The sequence below is a fragment of the Macaca nemestrina genome, chromosome 10, assembly GCF_043159975.1.
Source record: "Macaca nemestrina isolate mMacNem1 chromosome 10, mMacNem.hap1, whole genome shotgun sequence".
Classification (NCBI taxonomy): domain Eukaryota; kingdom Metazoa; phylum Chordata; class Mammalia; order Primates; family Cercopithecidae; genus Macaca; species Macaca nemestrina.
The window spans coordinates 15618774-15638523 of record NC_092134.1 but is presented as its reverse complement, the minus strand read 5'-3'; the positions used below and the strand labels follow the sequence as shown (position 1 = coordinate 15638523).

The following is a 19750-nucleotide window of genomic DNA, read 5'->3' as shown; positions in this document are numbered from 1 at the left end:
CCTGTCACCTAATTACCCGACTTTGAAGCCTCCACACGGCAGGTATGAGGATGTAAGAGTTGCCATCACCTCCGCGGAACGTGGTAGGTCTAGATACAGATGAGACGGGTCTTTGGAGCTGCTGGTATACGGAGAAAATCAGCCAGCCCGGGGACCAGACCTAAAGGCCTAGCCTTATGCCTTTTGTTGTCAGAAAGACCACTGAGAGCCTAGGTTCACAGAGGACCAAGGCAAGGAAGGTGGCCTTGAAGTACTAATACTTGGTCATTATTGCCCCTGCTTTCCCTTAAATTTTTTTTGTTTTTTTTTTTTGTTGTTGTTGTTTTTGAGACAGGGTCTTTCTCTGTTGCCTAGTCTAGAGTGCAGTGGTGCAATCACAGCTCATTGCAACCTCAAGCTCCTAGGCTCAAGTGATCCTCCTGCCCTAGCCAAGTAGCTAGGACCACAAATATGTGCCATCACTCCTGGCTAATTTTTTACCTTAATTTATTTTGTAGAGACAGGGTCTAGTTCTGTTGCCCAGGCTGGTCTTGAACTCCTGTCCTCAAGTAATCTTCCTGCCTCAAGTCTCCAGAGTGGCTAGGACAACAGGCATGTACCATCATGCCTGACTAATTTTTTTTTTTTTTTTTTTTTTTTTGTGTGTGTGTGTGTGTGTGGATGGGGGTCTCACTATGTTGCCAAAGCTGGTCTCAAATTCTTGGGCTCAACTGATCCTCCTGCCTCAGCCTCCCAAAGTGCTGGAATTACAGGCATAAGACTCTGCATCTGGCCTGTGCTTCCCTTTATACCATGGGGCTTAAGGCTCCCCACGACTCCAGGAGGAAAGGATGCTCAACCTTACCTTCATTACTCAGGTGAGACTGCCAGGTGGAGGGTATGGACAGGGGTGGGGCAGAGTGGGGAGAGTCAGAGCTTGCCCTTGCCACTATCTCACTTCTATCTTGGGGCAGGGATGTGGGGAGGCCTGAAAGGGCCTAAATGAGAGGCCTCTGCCTGGACTAGACAAGGAAGAGCAAGCCTAGAGCAGAAAGAGGAATTCTCAGAATCTTTTAAACTAAATGACTTCTACAAAGCAAACAGATGCACGTTCATTTGTAATTATTACATAAAGTTGACTGTTACTGACTATTTTATAGTGTTGGACCTGAAGGGGTATGTAATACATGTTTACAGAAGGAGAGAGAGGGAGAGATTGAGGCCTGACAGCAAAGCATTGCAATTTCTTACAAAGGACTGGACTAAGCCAGGCACTGTGTTATATCCTCAAGTGTGCTGAGTTATCAAAAGCTCATTGCCACCCAAGGCAGGCATGATAATTATATTAGTCTGTTTTTATGCTGCTGATAAATACTTACCCATGACTGGGTAATTTATAAAGAAAAAGAGGTTGAATGGACTCACAGTTCCACGTGGCCAGGGAGGCCTCACAATCATGGTGGAAGGCAAAAGACACTTCTTACATGGCAGTGGCAAGAGAGAATGAGAAAAAACAAGCAAAAGGGGTTTCCCCTTGTAAAACCATCAGATCCCATGAGACTTATTCATGCCACAAGGATAGTACGGGGGAAACCGCCCCCATGATTCAATTATCTCCCACCAAGTCCCTCCCATAACATGTGGGAATCGTGGGAGCTACCATTCAAGATGAGATTTTGGTGGTGACACAGCCAAACCATATCAATTATTATTCCTTTCTTTTTTTTTTTTTTTTTTTTTTTGAGACGGAGTCTCGCTCTGTAGCCCAGGCTGGAGTGCAGTGGCCGGATCTCAGCTCACTGCAAGCTCCGCCTCCCGGGTTCACGCCATTCTCCGGCCTCAGCCTCCCGAGTAGCTGGGACTACAGGCGCCCACCACCTCGCCCGGCTAGTTTTTTGTATTTCTTAGTAGAGACGGGGTTTCACCGTGTTATCCAGGATGGTCTCGATCTCCTGACCTCGTGATCCACCCGTCTCGGCCTCCCAAAGTGCTGGGATTACAGGCTTGAGCCACCGCGCCCAGCCTATTCCTTTCACACAGATGAAAATACTAGGGACAGAAATGTGAAGTGACTTGCCCAAGGTCAGGCAGCTGCCAAGTGGCAGCGCCAGGATTTGAAACCAGAGCCCATATCTGGTGTCTCAGTTTTCTTCTTCCTCCCTACCTTTTGCCAGCCACAACCTTGAATGGGGGTGAGGAAGAGAAAGGAAGCTGGGGGAGGCAGAGCCTGGGTGGTCTGGCTTTCTCATCAAAATTCCAGACCAATATGATACTACAGAAAGTGAGCAGAAAAGGAGTTAGGGATCTGGGTTCAGGTCCGGACTGTCACTTCTTCACAGTGACTTTTCATTGCTAGACTCAGCCTTCACATCTGTAAAATGGGGAGAATTACAATGCTGGTTCAAAAAGGTACCATGAGGAGAAAGAAAAAGCAGAGACAGACTTGGGAGCCAGGCGCAGTGGCTCCCGCCTGCAATCCCAACACTTTGGGAGCCTGACGAGGGAGGATCACTTGACGTCAGGAGTTCAAGAGCAGCCTGGCCAACATGGTAAAACCCTGTCTCTACTAAAATTACAAACAAAAAAAAAAAAAGCCAACATGGTGGCACAGGCCTGTAGTTCCAGCTACTCAGGAGACTGAGGCAGGAGAATTGGTTGAACCCGGGAGGCGCAGGTTGCAGTGAGCCAAGATCACGTCACTGCCCTCCACCCTGGGTGACAGAGCAAGACTCCATCTCAAAAAAAAAAAAAAAAAAAAGAGACAGAGAGAGAGAAAAGGATTTGGCAAATTCTAACTCAGGATCAGCAAATTACAGCTGAGGGCCACAGCCAGCCTGTAGTCTGTTTTTGCAAATAAAGTTTTATTGGAATAAATGAAGCTGTCAAGACTGTTTCTGTATTGTTTATGGCTGCTTATGGTCTGCAAAGCCTAAAATATTTGCTATCTGGTCAATTTGAGAAAGTGTGCCAACCCCTGGCCTTAGATGCTATGAAAACGAGAAGTACCACTGTGCCTCAGCACACAGCATTAGGCATTTCCAGCATCTTCCATCAGCTCTGGTTCTTATTCAGAATTGCCCTCCCTTGACCCCCTACCGAAATGTAGAGGTGCATTTCAAATCTATTTCTGAAAAACAAAGCAAACAACTCTCCCAAGAGTGAAGAAATTAAACTCCCAAAGGCTGTTTCAGTGACCTGCATAGTTCTAGCTGACATTGGGTGCTGGAAAAAGTCACCGCAGGGCACAGTCACTTACTTGCAGTTTTTACACTTGAGGCCAAAAAGCATCCCTTTCCCACAGACTGTGCATGTCTGAGACATCCAGTACTTGGTGGAAAACCTGTGGAAAAGAGACAGAAAATGTTCAAGGTTAAGGAAACGGCAACTGACCTATCTCTAGAGGGATGAAGCACTTGAAGAGCAAGCACATGAACCCTGGATTCCAGTCCTGTTTCTTCCGAGCTGTGTGACTTAATCAAGTTGCTTAAACCACTGGAACCTCTGTTTCCCCATCTGTAAACTCCAGATAATAACAGTATTGACCTCGTAGGTTACTGGGGAGATTAAATGAGGTCAGTCAGGCATGTCAAGGGCTCTGTGCAGTGCCTGGTACATAGTAAGCACTCAGTAAATTGGGTTGTGACTATACTACTACCTTGAACATTCATAAGGGTCATTCATTTGTTCAACAAATATTGCCTGGTGGCCTACTATATGCCAAAGTCAGTTCTGGGACAGAGCAATGGATAGGGCTGGAACTGCCTGCAGAAAGCTACAGAGCAAGGTGGAGCCTCCTGGGGGACCCGCTGAACCATCTCCCATCAGTTGCTGGTCACACCACCTGGGGAGTATCAAAGGGAGCCCTCCCCTCCCGAAAGACCTGAGAACCCAAACTTCAGTGGCAGAGAAGAGTCTTTGAAAGTGAAAGCCATTTCAGACCATCAGCTCACCTTGCTCTCCAACCCCATCCACTTGCTGCAAACATGGGCAGTTTGGAGGTCTCCCGTGTACAGCGATAAACCAACTGGAGCAGAGGTGCATTCGATTAACTCCCCGGGCACATCTCCCCTCGATATTGCCAGGGTGCTTTCTTCCCCAAGAGATATGAGGCAGCGGCAGGACTGGGCCCAAGAAAAGTACTGAAGGTTGCCAGGTCACAGTTAATTTTAATTTTCAATGTGTGTCACCGTCAGCAGGAGTTGTATCTAATCTCCACTGCCTCAGAGTGTCAAAAGGGAAATCGGAAGTGATTATATAACTTGGAGTCGGAGAATTTCGAGGGAAAGGTTGCATCCCTCTGTTGGACCGTTTTGCCTGATTTGGGTCAGTCACTCTCCAAACAAAATAAGCCACAGCCCAAAGCCTCCAAATCTAAGCAAATAGCAATATTCTGAGCAAAGACGCTTACTGCCAAAAAAACTCTCCCTCTCTGGTTTTGGATTTGTGAGTTGGTCAAGCCCCTTTCTTTCCCTTCAGTAGAGCCAGTGAGTTTAGCAGACTCTGTTTTGCAGAATTTGGCAGCTCCGGGGAATGGCGGCGAAGGAGCGTGTATTTCACTCATCAGCCAGCCACACAGGAATGGCGGGCAGGCGTCAGAAGCAGTGGGTGACAGTTTTTTCTCCTTTCCAGCTCTCTCTTGTGCTTGGGATCAGCTCTGCCTCTTCCCCAGCTCTGGCTGAAGTGACTTGGATGGCAGCAGATGGGATTTTAATTTCATTTCTTCACCAAGGCTGGGGTGAGTCCAGTTCTCTCTACCTCCTGGCATTAAGCCCAGGGAGAAACACAGGGAGAGACTGAAGAGTAGTAGGTCATCCCAAGTCTCAGCTCCTCTGGGAAGACATTCCTACAATTAACAGGTTGTCTCCCTCCTCTGGGCATCAGCTTTTGAATCTTAGGGACTACCAGAGAGCCTGGGGGCTGGGCGATCTAAGGGGTGGGGCTGAGCCAGGGGCATGGCCAATCCAGGAGCCGAGCTGAGCCAGAGGAGTGGCTGACCCAGGGGTGTGGCCGAGCCAAGGGCGTGGCTGAGCCAGGGGCGTAGCCAATTCAAAACTGGGGATGAGCCAGGGGCAGGGCCAGTCCAGGGAGCATGGTCGATCAAGGGGCGTGGCCAATCCAGGGGTGGAGCAGAGCCAGAGAGCAGTGAGGAGGAAAATACAAAGAAAAGCCCTCGTCTTTGATGCCCTTCTCTCTGCAGCTCAAGGCCTGACCATTGACGTGTCTATCACACACTTCTCACTGCTTCCTCCAAGGTTTTCTCATTTAAGTCTTAACAACTATCCTGTCAACACACTTCTTTCAAAAACTGTTGACGAGATGCCATTCCGTGAGTCCCCATCATGAGAATGCTCATCTCCGCCATGGCCCCAGCTATGGTGATGCATCTGGCCCTGCTATCACCCTACCTTGTCACCCTGATCTCTCCATACTGTCGTGGTCTGTTAACTATCTGACCCTCCCCTAGAGCACAAGCTCCCCAAGGGAACAGGCCTTATGTCTTGGTCAGGGCTGTAACTGTGGCACAGAAACTCTGTAAATACAAGTGGAAAGAATCCATGGATGAGTGAACGGGTCCCCCAGCGAGTTCACAGAGGCCCTGGTGCTAGGAAAACTCAGCAGGGTGTCAAAAGAACACAAAGTACTGAGGCTAATTAGCTTTTCGACCTATCGCTTAATCTCCCAGGGCCTCAGTTTGCCTATCTGTCCAATGGCCATGAGCACACTTGCCCCACTCACCCTGCTAAGTTTGTGAGGAGACTGGAACTACCAAGATGAAGTGGGGAACGCTAAATTCAGGGAGTTAAAGGACTTCTTATAAGGGATGCCTGGTATATGCAAACCCCCCTCCCCAAAAGGGCAGGTATAGCCCTGGAGAGGACCACCTGTTCCATGCACCCAGCAGGGCTAGAGCTCTGGACCGACCTCCACCACACCAGAGAATGGACACCTGCAATCTTGTGTATTCTGGGTGAGGAGACCAAAAATTAGGACATAAAGCATTAATCTTAAGAATGATACTGTTTATTAAGTGTTTGTTATGTGCCAGGCCCTGTGCTAAGCACTTTACATATATTATCTCATTTAATCTGTACAGTCACCCTATAGGTAGGCAGAATTATCTAAGGAAAAAATTGAGCCTCAGAAAGGTTAAGTAACTTCCAAGGTTGCAAAGCTATACGAGCTGGGATTGGAACACGGGTCAGTCTGACTCCAAAACCCTGGCTTTTAACTGCTATGTGCTAATTTTATAAGGGTCAGATTAGTAAGAAGCAGATGTCTCAGTCCCCTGGTTGCCACTTTAAAGTTTAGCCTAGCAGAGGAGAAAGGGACATGGAGATGTAGGTGCTGGAGTTCAATAGCCCAGCCTTCTCTCACCCCAGGCCAGGGGCCAGAGCCCCCACCCCTCACAGGGCTGTGAAGTAGGCACCAGTGCACCCAGGAATCCAGCCTACCTGTGCTTGATGGAGTTGCCGAGATCTCTGCGAGGGATCTGCGGGGACCAACGTGGCACAGACAGTGTGTCTACAGAGAAAAGAGAACAGCCTGTTACACAAAGGGTCAGAGACTGGGGTGGGCTCTGGCAAGCCCTGGAAGGAAAAGGGGGGGCTCATCACCCTCAGGAAGGACACCAGTTGCCATCACTTGCTAAACCAAAGCCAAGTGGAACACTGGTTTAGCTTGTCACCTCAACTCACGCAAGGTCCCCTGGGCAGGGCTGCCAGGGGATGCCTTAAATGAAGCCAGCTGTGGAATGAATAAAAGCGAGCATCACTTCCATTTACGGAGTGCTTGGTGTGTGCCAGGCATGTGCTAAGTGATTCACATGCCTTAGCTTGCTACATTCTCCAAATGACCCCAAGAATAGGGGTTGCTAGCATCTTCACCTTACAGAAGAAAAAACTAAGGCTTGGAGAGGGGAAGTCGCTTGCTCTAGGTCATATACCTTAGAGGCTGCACAGCAGCTGTGATTTCGGGTTTGAGGAAACTGAAATGAACACATGCCTTTGCATGAAAGTTAGAGTGCAGTGGATTCCCAGTGACAGCCAGGCACGTGATGCTTTTCTCATTTCTGCCATGTCTCTATACAACTGCCAAGTTATTTATTTAACATTTTAGGCTGACACCAATATTTTTGGCTAAATACACTTATTTTAAAAGCAAACCCTATGTGGAAAGCCATATCAATTTCTGTACATTATAGATAATTATTTTAATAATGTCCAACCATGCACCACCTAAAGTTATGCAAGAGTAAGTAGGTGGATGGATGAGTGAATAGATGGGTGGGATGGATAGGATGGATGGATAGGCAGGTGGGTGAGTGGATGGATGGATGGATAGGTGGGTGGGTGAGTGGATGAATGGATGGATAAGTGGGTGGGTAAGTAGGTGGATGGATGAATAGATGGATAGATGGGTGGGTGGGTGGGTGGATGCATGGATGGATGGATGGATGGACGGACGGACGGGTGAATGGAAAGATGGATAAGTGAGTGGATAGACAGGTGGGTGGGTGGGTGGATGCATGGATGGATGGATGGATGGACGGACGGACGGGTGAATGGAAAGATGGATAAGTGAGCGGATAGACAGGTGGGTGGGTGGGTGGATGCATGATGAATGGGAATGAGGAAGAAACAAAACAAAATCAAACTTCAGATGAGATGCCTGTCCCCATCTGGTCTTTTCTTTCATCCCTTAGGCTAAATCTCAACGAACTGTACTATCACTCCATTACAGACTGAGTTCTGGTTCTCCCACAGACCCTGTGCACCAGGTCCCACCTCCGCCCTACTCCCCATTGCCCACACCGTCCTTCTGGCAGAGCCTGCAGGCCCCAGAGAGCTGTAAAACAATGGCAACAAGTAACCAGTGTTGCCTGTGGAATCTCCACCAGACAGGGAGAGAAGCAGCAAGTGCCTGACCCTACACGCCAGTTCTCATTTCTCAGGCCAGATGGATGGAGCCAGCTCCCTGTGTCTGGAGCTGCAAATGCATGCCTCATTTTTCACAGCAATTGTTATGGAGTGGCACTCTCTTCGGGGAGCCGGGCATGTCAGAACCTATCACAGAGCATTTAACCCCCAACCTACTTGCTCCTCTATTCTGTCTAATGACACCGTCGGCAGCCATCTGAAAGCTGTTTCCAGAAATCCCAGTTCTGCCCTTGTAAAGCTGGGATCCTTTATGAGAGAGCTAATGATTTCCCAAGCTTCAAAGGGCAGAGAAAACCTAGGAGGGAGAGAGCATGATGTATCAATCAGAATTATAGCCTGTGGGATTTCTTTAGTTTAAGTAAAAACTAAATGTCATCAACCTCAAGCCCATTTTACTACTTGTTTCCATTTCTGAGGGAAATAGAAAAGATAAGAGGAAAAAAAAATTTTAAGAGAGCATTTTTCTGTTCCTATCCCTTTTGGGGACTGAAGTCAGATGTGGGAGGAGGGATTCCACCATTAACTCCCTAAGGTGCTTTCTTCAGTGCCAGGGGTGGGTGGGAAGGGGAGGACTGCGCTGGAGAGGAAGGGTCAGCGTCCTCACCAGGAAATCTACAAAACTAGGAGTGCTAAATGGGTTTCATTTCTGGGGCCACTAGTAGTGGCTGCCCAAAGAAGTATGTTAAAATGGATTCTGAGGCTCAACAGGAAAGGGCACTGAAATTGATTAGCAATGTCTGCCACGGGTGAAGAATAAGATTGTACCAACAGGTCCGCCTACATTTTCCACCTCTGCAAGAGCAGGAACCACATCTCAGCTTTCCATCATCATCTCAAAGCATAGTGCCTGAAGCAAAGTACTTAATACATGTTTGCTGAATCCAAGATTATTACAATAAAAACTCCGAGTTTACTGATTACTCAATAGGTGCTAGGCATTATGCTATGCATGTTATACCTGGAAGCTATTCCTCTGTGCAGTCAGGCTATCATTATTCCCATTGTGCAAAGGAAGACAAAAGGATCTCAGAGAAATGCAGTGACTTGCTAAAGGCCACACAGTCAGGTATCTGCAGATGCTCAATGAGGAACTCTGCAATTGTTTGAAAGTCTTCCAGGAGCCCCTGCACCCCCGTTCTCAACCAGAGGAGTGCTTTTTCCCCCTAGGGGATATCTGGCAATGTCTGGGGACATTTTTGGTTTTCACACTCTGTGTGTGTGTATGTGTATATGTGTGTGTGTGTGTGTGTGTGTGTGTGACCAGCATTTGGTGGAGAGACAGCAGGGATACTGTTTAACATCTTATAATGCACAGGGCAGACTCCCATTATAAAGAATTAAACAGCCCAAAATGTCAATAGCACCAAGGTAGAGAATTCCTGATCTAGATGTTTCTCTGTTTCTCTAGCCAACTTCTTCCCTTACTACCCCCACCCCTCCACCAAAAATCCCCCAGGTGGTGCTTCTGAGGCTCAACTCAGCAGAGAACAAATCCTCTTTTATTATAAGCACATCTCACTATTAGGTTCACAGCCTAATATTCAGTTATTCTCAATTATAGCTCCTTTTCAAAAACTAGATGTAATTAAGTTTAGTAGTTTGGTCTCATTTCCCAATATCTGGTTGAAGGGGTGAATTCTGTCAATTACATTAAGCGGCTGCAGCATCATTAGTCTCATGCAATAATAACCTCCACGCGGCTTCCTACGTGGGCGTGAAGATTTGAACTTTGAGATCCTTTCTTTGCTTTCTTCATTTGGATTTTATTAAACTTGCCAATGCAAGCCTTAAAGCAACGGAAAACTGTTGAAAGGGAAGGGGAAAAAATATATGAAAATCCAGGGCTTATCATAGCAGAGAAGACAAACAACATTTACAGCAATTAAACCAAAACAGAAACTTCTGTTTAACAATCAAGGCACCTATTAAGATGTCTCCATAGCTGAACAAAAGCTTCTTTTCTTCTCTAATTTTCTGATAACAAGTCATGCAGACACAGGGGCAGAATTGTGTGCATCCCTGGTGCCTACGGTCTCAGGAGTAGAATAACAGACATTTCTCCGTAGATATTTTCATTTCTAGTGCACAGAAAGAAAGAGGCGGAAGGAGGGAAGTTTCTTCTCCCCTTGCACAGGTCTAGCTATTGATGTCTTCTGAGAAATGCATCTGCCCAGAAGGGGCTTTGCACAGAAGAGGGAAAAGCCAGGAGCCCTGGTCTTTGGAATCACCTTAGCAGTCAGAGGGACAAACAGAAGGCCCAACAGAAGAAACCAACATTAACAAAGCATCCACACCACACAGAGCTGCTTGATGAAAAATCAGTCTCTGACCTGGTGAATTTGAAAGCTCCCTGACGGATGAGCTAGGCACGGGAAAAATACGTGAGGATATCCACAGAGATACAGGGAAAAATGGGTGACAATGAAGGAAAGGAAGAGGAGGAGAAGAAAGAAGAAAATAAGATATAAGAAAAATATGGCTGGGTGCGGTGACTCACACCTGTAATCACAATACTTTGGGAGGCCAAGGTGGGAGGATCACCTGAGGTCAGGAGTTCGAGACCAGCCTGGCCAACACGGTAAAACCCTGTATCTACTAAAAATACAAAAACAATTATTTTCGTTTATGGCAGGCACCTGTAATCCCAGCTACTCAGGAGGCTGAGGCAGGAGAATCACTTGAACCTGGGAGGCTGAGGCTGCAGTGAGCCAAGGTTGTGCCATTGCACTCCAGCCTGGGCAACAAGAATGAAACTCTGAAAGACAAAAAAAGAAGAAGAAGAAAGAAAGAAAAGAAAAAAGAAAAGAAGGGGGGAGGGATAGCATTAGGAGAGATACCTAATGTAAATGACAAGTTAACGGGTGCAGCACACCAACATGACACATGTATACATATGTAACAAACCTGCACGTTGTGCACATGTACCCTAGAACTTAAAGTATAATAATAATAATAAAAAAGAAAAGAAAGAAGAAAAATAATAGTAGATCTGCTGTCTGTTGTTACCATGTGCCAAGCACTACTGTCAAACAGACCCTTGACCTATATTATCCCATTAATACAAACACTACAGAGTATACACACACGTAGCATATCAGCCATGATCATTAGTGCTATTTCAACAAGGAAATTAAAAAGTTATCCTGACTGCCCAAAGTAAATGCAAGCAAATGCCAGAATGGGGATTTTTAATTGAGCCGTGGCTGTGAATTTCATCTCCCTTTCACAGATGGGAATATTGAGGCTTAGAAGCAATATGCAATTGTCTAGAGCTGATAAGTGACTGAGTTGGGATTTAAAGTGCAGACAGAAACAAACTGGATGCTTTTAGTCCAGACCTCCCTCCAACACCCTGCTCAACCCATCCTATACTGCCAAGGCCTCCTATCTACCTCTGTCTGGGAAGGACCAAGGAGGCCTGGGAGGTGATGTAATAGCATAATGCTACTGTCCCACCCAAAAGATGATCACGTCCTAATCCCTGGAACCTGGGACTATGTTATCTTATCCAGCAAAAAGAGATGCTGAAGATGTGACCAAGTTAATTATCTTGAGATGGAGAGGTTACCCTGGATTACACGGGTGGACCCAATGTCACCATAGGCCCGTATAGGACGGAGGGAGGAGGGTGAGAGTCAGAGGTCAGAGAAGGGGACGTGACAATGAAAGCCGAGGTCAGAGTGATGCAACTGCTGGTTTTGAAGGAGGAGGTGGGACACCAGCCAAGGCACAGAGCTAGAAAAGGCGAGAATGGATTCTTCCCCTAGAGCTTCCAGAAGGAACCAGCTCTGCCGACACCCTGATCTTAATCCCATTGGCATCCATTTCGGGCTTCTGACCTCCAGAACTGTAAGATAATAAATCTGTGTTGTTTTCAGCCGCTGAGTTGGTGGCCGTTTGTCACAGCAGTCATGGGAAACTGACACAGCACCTACCTTGTTCCAGGCATGGTTTCAAGGGGATATGGTGAACAGGATAACCATGTTTTTTGAGCTTAGAGTCTACAGGGGGAAAGAACAGAAAGTAAATGAGCCAAGAAATAAGAGTCCATGAGGAAAATGAAACAGTACCGACGTTGGGGTTGTTTTACGGCAATGGAAACCCTGATGTGCGTTAGAATGGAAGGAGGACGCTGTGCTGGGCAGTATGGATTTAAGAGCTCCCTCTGGCGGTCGAGGGGAAATAGCCTGCCAGGCTGTAACTGGAAAAAACAGGGAGGGCCTCCCCACCTCCCTATCCCCGCATCAATGCTCCATCACCCCAACCCCTACCCAGGTCCAGCGCTACAGCCCTAACCCTGACAAGATCATTCCTTCCCAAGGTCATTCTCCCAACCCAGGCCTTTCCCACCGGAGCTGTCATGATCCCACCCACAGCCCCTCATAAAAAATCCACATCCCATCACTCCTCAATGTCCCTGGGAAAAGCAAAGGGGGTGTACTCATTGGCCCCACAGCCTGTATTATTTTTCAGAAGCTAACAGAGTATATTTACTATGCTGTGGCATAGACTGACCTTAGAGGAGAGTTTCTGAAGAAATTTTCATGGGATTTGCATTCTTAAACCCAAGCAGGGGAGGATAAAGAGATAGCCACAGGAAGAAAGCAAAGCCAATTTTAAAAAATTATTGTTTGTAATTTGTCTGCTATGGGGACAAATGGCACTAGGCTGGGAGATTTTGGGGTTTGGGCCTGAGTCTCATCTGTCACTGTATCCCCAAGTGTCTAGCTCAGGATCTGCTCAAAGAATATTAAATGTGTGTTTAATGGACAAATGAAGGACGAACAAATGAATAGACTGATAGTCAAGTCCTGGCTGAAACTGGTGTTTTTCTGGTTAATGAGAAACTTACGTGGCCCTGGGAGATCTTAGAGATAACTTTATCAGACTCAGAGCAAATCTGAACTGATTTATCCTCAAAATATTCAGTGTGGTAGGGAAGAAAGTACACATTATAACTATTTCACAGACGGCAAATTGAGGTAGATGTGGGATGTGACCTGCTGTGTGTCTTTGGGCAAGTGACAACCCCATGAGCTTCAATGTCATCAGGCAAAAACTGTGAGTAAATAACAATGCCCACTGTACCTCATTGTGTTGTTTGAAGACTAAGTAGGATAATGCACAAAGAGTATTCTGTATTCTGAGCATGACAGCAATGCTCAGACATATTTATTATATGTATCTTGCAGCTATGTCTTCATTTAATCCACACAGTCTTATGAGTTTGTATCCCCAGTTTATAGATAAGGAAAGTAACGATAACTAAATTGTTCAAAGTCACATAGCTAAAGTTCACCAAATATCGTGAACTCCAGAGTTGAACCCAGTTTCCTATAAAATTAAAGCCTTCTATCCAGCTCCATACCATGTCCCCTTCTGAGATAAATGTAAAAATTATCTTAAAAGCCATGCCAGTCTACAGTTGAAAAGGACTACAAGAAATAGTTTATTGCAGTCTTTGAATCTCTCAACCCTGTTGGATAAATAAGGAGCTACTCTACCCTAAATGTTTCCATGGAGATAAAGACCTCTGAGCACATAATATTATTAAACATAATAGCTAACTTTTATTAAGCACCTACTACACAGCGGGACCTAGATTATGTGATTTAGATGTATTATTTCACTTAGTCTCCATAATTCCCTTTTAGGTGCTAAAGCTCAGGTCTGAACCCAAGAGCTCATCCTCAGAAGTAACACAAAGGAACTGGAAGTTCCAAACTGCCCTTAAACTTCCAGCCCAGGGACATGACAGACTGAGTGAGAACTCAGCAGAGGTGCTGCATTCAAATCAACTAGCAAATTCATTGAGGCTAAAGGTAACTGAAACTAATAAAACTTAGACCATTAAACTTTTCTTTGGAGTCACAGGCCAGTCACCAGCTAAAATCCCACTGATTTATCCAAGGTGCCAACCAATCCTAGATTAAAGCTGCTCATGATATCATTCACATAGCAGAGGATAACTCTATTTGCTTTAATATGCAGCTCAAATATATCAGATCTGAAAGTATTTTAATTATGTGCAGTTTCTAAAGGTTACAGCTCCATGATGCTTCAGGGCCAAATTGCATTTCTTCATGGTGTTGGACATAATTTTCTCCCTGAAACAGTGACACTCATCTCCCAAGATCCAAACATCATCATCTGGGACCCTTCATGGCTATGGGGGCTTCCATGGAACCCCTTGGCACTGGTGAGTGCATAGACCAGGGTGGGCTTTGGTTTCATGTCATTGGGGAAGAAATAAGGCAGAGGAGACTGACAGCGATAAGAGATGCTAGGGGTGAGCAAGGATTCTCGATGGAAGGGATCATATACAGGGATTTCACAGAAGTTTCCTGGGGCTCCCATGACATTGAGACAAAACAATGGGCAATGGCTAAGCTATTGAGACTATGGCCTCAGTTCCTGTCCATTGCAGGAATGCAAATATTAGGATCACAGCAATCCATGCATGTGTGGAGTTTAAGTTAGAGACAAGACCTTGAGTGTGGACCTCCTCTGGAGACAGAGTAGCATATTTCTGAACAGGAAGGGCCTCAAGGGCAATCAACTTGCCCAGTGAAGTGTGGGAGAGAAAGCATGGGACTTTGACGTGAGCACACCTGTGACAAACACCAGCTCTGCCACTTACAAGCTATGGGATCTTGGTACTCTTACTTTTCTGAGACTCGGTTTCTCCTATAAAAAAGAGGTCATTGTATCTCCCTCATAAGATTGGTAGGAGGATAAAGTGGGGTGATATAATTGGAACAGTGATCCACTGAGTGTCTGATATAGTATTGTTATTATTGTTTTTGTCATTGTCATCATCACTCTGCCTCTTGAATTCAACACATCAGTTAGAAAATGACAAATCTCTGTACGAACTATGACTTAGGGCCAGAGTTGGCAAACTTGACCCTCAGGCCAAATTCAACTCACTGTCTAATTTTATATAGTTCGATTGGCACACAGCCACACCCACTCATTGACATATTGTCTATGACAGCAGTAGTAGTTGTAACAGAGACAGTATGGTCCACCAAACAAAAAAATATTTATTACCTGGCCCTTTAAAGAAAACGAGTGCCAAGTCCTGATTTAGAGCTGTGAAACTCATTTTCCTGGCTAATCAGCAGAAAGATTTTTTTCTATGGAGCCAGAAGACCAGGGTTCAGGATCCCCTTCTGCCACTTACATGGTAGGAATCCTTAGACAAACGGTCTGTAGTCTCCAAGCCAAAATACATTAAACCACTTGGTGTCACCCCACTGCCCACTTAATCCTAGCACCCTGTGACGTGTGTTGTTTTGATCCCCATTTTGCAGAAGAGAAGAGCCAGACAAAGAGGACTTGCAAGCAGCCCAGTCAAGATGATAGCCCAACGCTGTGTTCTTTCAACACCTCACTGTCTCTCTATTCACTGTAGAATAATCCATGAGGGAGCAATGTCTCTATATGCAACTTCTGAAATCTGGGTCAACTCATGGTGGCAGAGGAAAAGAAAAATTAACTCTCTCCTCTCACTGCTTCTGTCTGGATTAAATAATTTGATTTTCTAGTTGTCACTCTATCAAAGCAGAGAGAAGACCTGAAGGAGTCTTTCTCCAGGGGAAGGAATATGCTGATCCCAGGCAGAAGAGGAAGAAATGCCTCATGCATCTGCTAAAGCACCATGACACAGCTGAGACCTGGGGGAGTCTTCTCTCTAAGTTACAACTGGAGGCAGTGGTGGTGGTCACGGATGAGATAGAGATAGGAGATGCCCTGCTAGGAGTGTCTCCAGGTAGCAGCTGATATTGGTAGGACCGGTGAGTGGTGAGGGCACTGCACTAATGGCAGCAAAGCAGATGAAGGGCTGGTATGTGGGGGCTAGAGGTAGGACACTGGAGACGATGTGAGGGATGACATCACAGGAAAGTTGTCATCACCACTCTCTTCCTCACCCATTCCACCTGGTCCCACCCCTGGTTAAAAAAAAAAATGGTGTAGTGGCTCACGTCTATAACCCCAGCACTTTGGGAGGCAGAGGTGGGCGGATCTCTTGAGGTCAGGAGTTCAAGACCAGCCTCGCCAACATGGCAAAACTCCATCTCTACTAAAAAAGGAATACAAAAGTTAGCTGGGCATGGTGGCTCATGCCTGTAATCCCAGCTACTTGGGAGGCTGAGGCATGAGAATTGCTGGAACTCAGGAGGTGGAGGTTGGAGTGAGCTGTGATTGTGCCACTGGACTCCAGCCTGGGCAATAGAGTGAGATTCTGTCTCAAAAAAAAAAAAAAAAAGGGTTATACTAAACTAGAAACACCTTCAGGATCTAGTGAAGATATATGAATGTATTTATTCTAATATTCACATATTCACCCTCAGAATCACTTTCCCCCCAACTTTTTTTTTTTTTTTTTTTTTTTTAGACGGAGTCTCACTCTTTCACCCAGGCTGGAGTGCAATGGAGCAATCTCCACTCACTGCAACCTCCGCCTCCCAGGTTCAAGTGATTCTCCTGCCTCAGCCTCCTAAGTAGCTGGGATTACAGGTGCCCACCACCATGCCCGGCTAATTTTTGTATTTTTAGTAGAGACGGGGTTTCACCACATTGGCCAGGCTGGTCTTTAACTCCTGACCTCAGGTGATCCTCCCAAAGTGCTGGGATCACAGGCATGAGCCACTATGCCGGGTCCGCTTCCCCCTTTTTGAAAAGACCACCACCACCTCATGTCTGAGTCCTGGCAGGTAACCGTCAAGCTGGGATCCCCTTAATTTGCCCTAAATCAAATGTGTGGACAGTGATAACATCCCTCCCTCTCCCAATGAGAAATGTGGATCCTACAGTCATCACCTGTGATTTATTTCAGCCTTTCTCAGATGGCCTCAATTAAGTTTCATTGCCAGTAAAGAAAGAAAAGATGGCTGAGGCATTTAATTACAGTTTCATAATGTGCTCACTGCTGAATTTATTAAAGTGCATCAGGGATTTTTAATCTTGTAACCAAACAATGGGAGACCTGGATGCCACAGGAGTAATGATCTTCCTTGTGTTGATGATGGATGAAGAATCCAAGATGGTAACAGTAGGTCAGGTAGGCATGCAAGGGGCATGGGGACACTGGTAGCCAATCAGGGGTGAGGCACAAGACACCATCCCATGGATCAGAGAGGGGAGTGTCATAAATTATCAATCTTCATTTGAATCTAAAGATGAGACATGTTTGAAAACTTATCTTTCTTCCCTCTCCTGGCCCCACCCCCAAACTTTCCCTTCAAATTTCCCCTTGATATAATTTTACTGCTATGGTCTGGAAAGAGGAGAGCAGCCCTGATCATGTGCAGAGGCAGCTTGGAGACCTGGAGAAGCATGGGGCCTGGCTAGTGGTGCAGAGCCATCTCAACCCACATATATACAGGACTGTCTCCTTGACCCAAAGGAAAATGCTTATTGAAAGAAGTTGGCTTCCCCTGCCTGACTCAGGCTTAAATGAGGACAAAACAAGAGTTGACAGAGGACCCACACTGCCATCACCGCAAATGTCCCTGTGAAGGGAGAATAATAGCCAGCCCTGTGCTCCATCAATTTCCATTGTAAATGGCCTCACATTGAAATAAACCAACAGAAACAGCAGTAGCTTGACAGGTGTGGGGCAGGGGAAGATGGGAGACACGCAGACCACAGCCTGGAATCTGCAAGTTGGGCTTGACATTTAGACCCAGAAACTGGTGAAGACTTGTTTGTGGATTGCATGTTCCCAAATCCAGGCAAATGAGGGGATGCAAACCCCCTCTTTTGCCTGAGTTGGAACGGGCAAAATGGAATTAATTTACAGATGCAGGCCTGAGTCAGAATTCTAGCTCTGTGCTTGTGTGTCCTGTCATCTGACTCTTTCCCTCTGTGCATCTCCTCCTCTGTAAAATGGGGGCAATGAAATCCATCCTGCAGGGTTTACCTGAGGATCAGACACTGGGAAATGAAGCAGGTACCTGGCAATAGTACGTATGCATTAAGAGGCGGATGGCCCCTAGAGCAATTCAGCTGCTTGCTTTTAGCTTTTCTTAGTTGTCTCTCTTCCTGGCTGGAGAAGACCAAATATGGGAAAAGGCTCTTTTGGGAAGGAAGCCATGACCGTAGAGAGAAGCTGCAGTGAGTTATGCAGGGGACAGAACTGTCTAGGTCCTTCTTACCATTTATTCCCCTTCTATCATCCTGTTCTCAGAGCGTGTCCACAGCCCTTGCCTGCCCGGGTGTGATGGATGGGTCTTAAGTTCCTCACACACTACATCATCAATTACTTACATATTTATCGCCTTGAACTGAGTTTATGGATCTTAAATCAGAGCCATTCGGAGTTGTCTGAGCTGAAATTCTCCCCTGATGGAAATATGATGTTTCTCATTATGTAGCCACTCTCTAGTTAATGTTCAGTGGAAGTTAATTGTCCACAGAACAAAGGGCTGCTGAGAAGTTCCCCCTACAGAACCATTCTGTGGAATTTACTGCCTGGATGGACTGCTTGGGGACAGACCAGATAAGCTTGCTGCCAAAGACCCCAGCCAGGCTTTCAGAAACCCAAGACACCAGGCATCATGGGGCTCTGAACTTCAGGCAATAGACTGTCTCTCTCTCTCAGTTTTCTGAGACTTAAAGTGCCATCTGAAGAGATGTCACACTGTCTGTAGTTTGCAGACATGGTGGGGACAGCCTCATGATAAATAATATATAAGTTCAAGACTGGGTGTCCGTATTCCAAAGCCAATCTTTCTGAAGCATCCCCAAGTGAGGCCAGGAAGCCTGCTGAGGCGACAGGGTTGTGACAGGTGCTGATTGCATCCCTGAAAGTGAGACCTCTGAGGCAGGATACCTCTGGCAATAGGGCTATGGTTTATCAGTGAGAGGTGTTATCAGTAGAGGGAGGATACAAAGAGTCCCCATACCCCCAAGAACTTGGCGATAAGGAAGGGATTCCCCCCCAACAAGAGTTAAACCAGCCCAACTCCTGACAAATAAACAAAGTTAACCTAGAGAAACAGCTCTCAATTATAAGCCCTGTTGACCCCTAGGGGACATTTGGCAATATGTGCTGACATTTTTGGTTGTCACAACTTGACGGGGAGGAGTCTTACTGGTATCTACTGGGTAGAGACCAGGGATGCTACACACGAACAGAACAGCTTCCTCCAACAAAACATTGTCCAGCTCCAAATGTCAATAGTGCCTAACTGGAAATCCCTGCCTAGAAAGACAGGAAGGGACCTAGATCTCCATAGCCTGATACAATCCATTAAATGCATGGACAGATCTAAAAACAGGCTCAGTCACCACGAAAGGAGAGGCAGAGCCTAACTCTTCCAGCCCATCCAGAGGCAGAGCTCTTTGGCTCTGGACATATGCACAAGCTCAGAGCCCATTCCTCTTTCTTCAAAACACCTACCTAGATGTCACCTTATAGCCCAACACAGTGACAGGGCCTTTTCGCTACTGAGTCTCCTACAAAGGAGTTTGTTTATTTATTTATTTACTTATTTACTTTACATATTCTTCTGGGTATAAACAAATTTATACTAATTAATTCACACCAGTGCCACAGAGCCCTAAACATTGCTAGATCAAATTCTAATGTGCAGACAGTGCTCCACTGGGTTAATACATCATAATTAACTCAGGGACACTACTTTGAAGACCACCTCATTAAAATCTCCTAGTAGGCCTGTCCCTCCTATCAGTTACTTCTGAAGAAAGTAGCAGCAGCCTGATTTTCCACTGGGAAACTAACATTCCAATGTCCCACAGCAGGCTGAGTCCCTTCCAGTCTCAAAAGAGAGTGTTTGACCAAGGCTTGGTAAGGCCACAGCATT

The 19750-nt window shown here is 46.1% G+C and overlaps 1 protein-coding gene across 5 annotated transcripts in view; it reads right to left on the bottom strand.

Moving 5' to 3' along the window:
* The window catches only part of LOC105495091 (kinase suppressor of ras 2), a 520600-nt gene that overhangs the window by 124274 nt on the left and 376576 nt on the right, over positions 1–19750 (bottom strand). For all 5 annotated transcript variants that reach the window (XM_024797056.2, XM_071071001.1, XM_071071002.1 and 2 more), the window contains exons 6-7: positions 6432–6501; positions 3236–3319 (exon numbers count right to left, since the gene is read on the bottom strand). In XM_024797056.2, coding sequence (XP_024652824.1) covers positions 3236–3319; positions 6432–6501 — 154 coding nt within the window. The remainder of the gene's footprint in view (positions 1–3235; positions 3320–6431; positions 6502–19750) is intronic.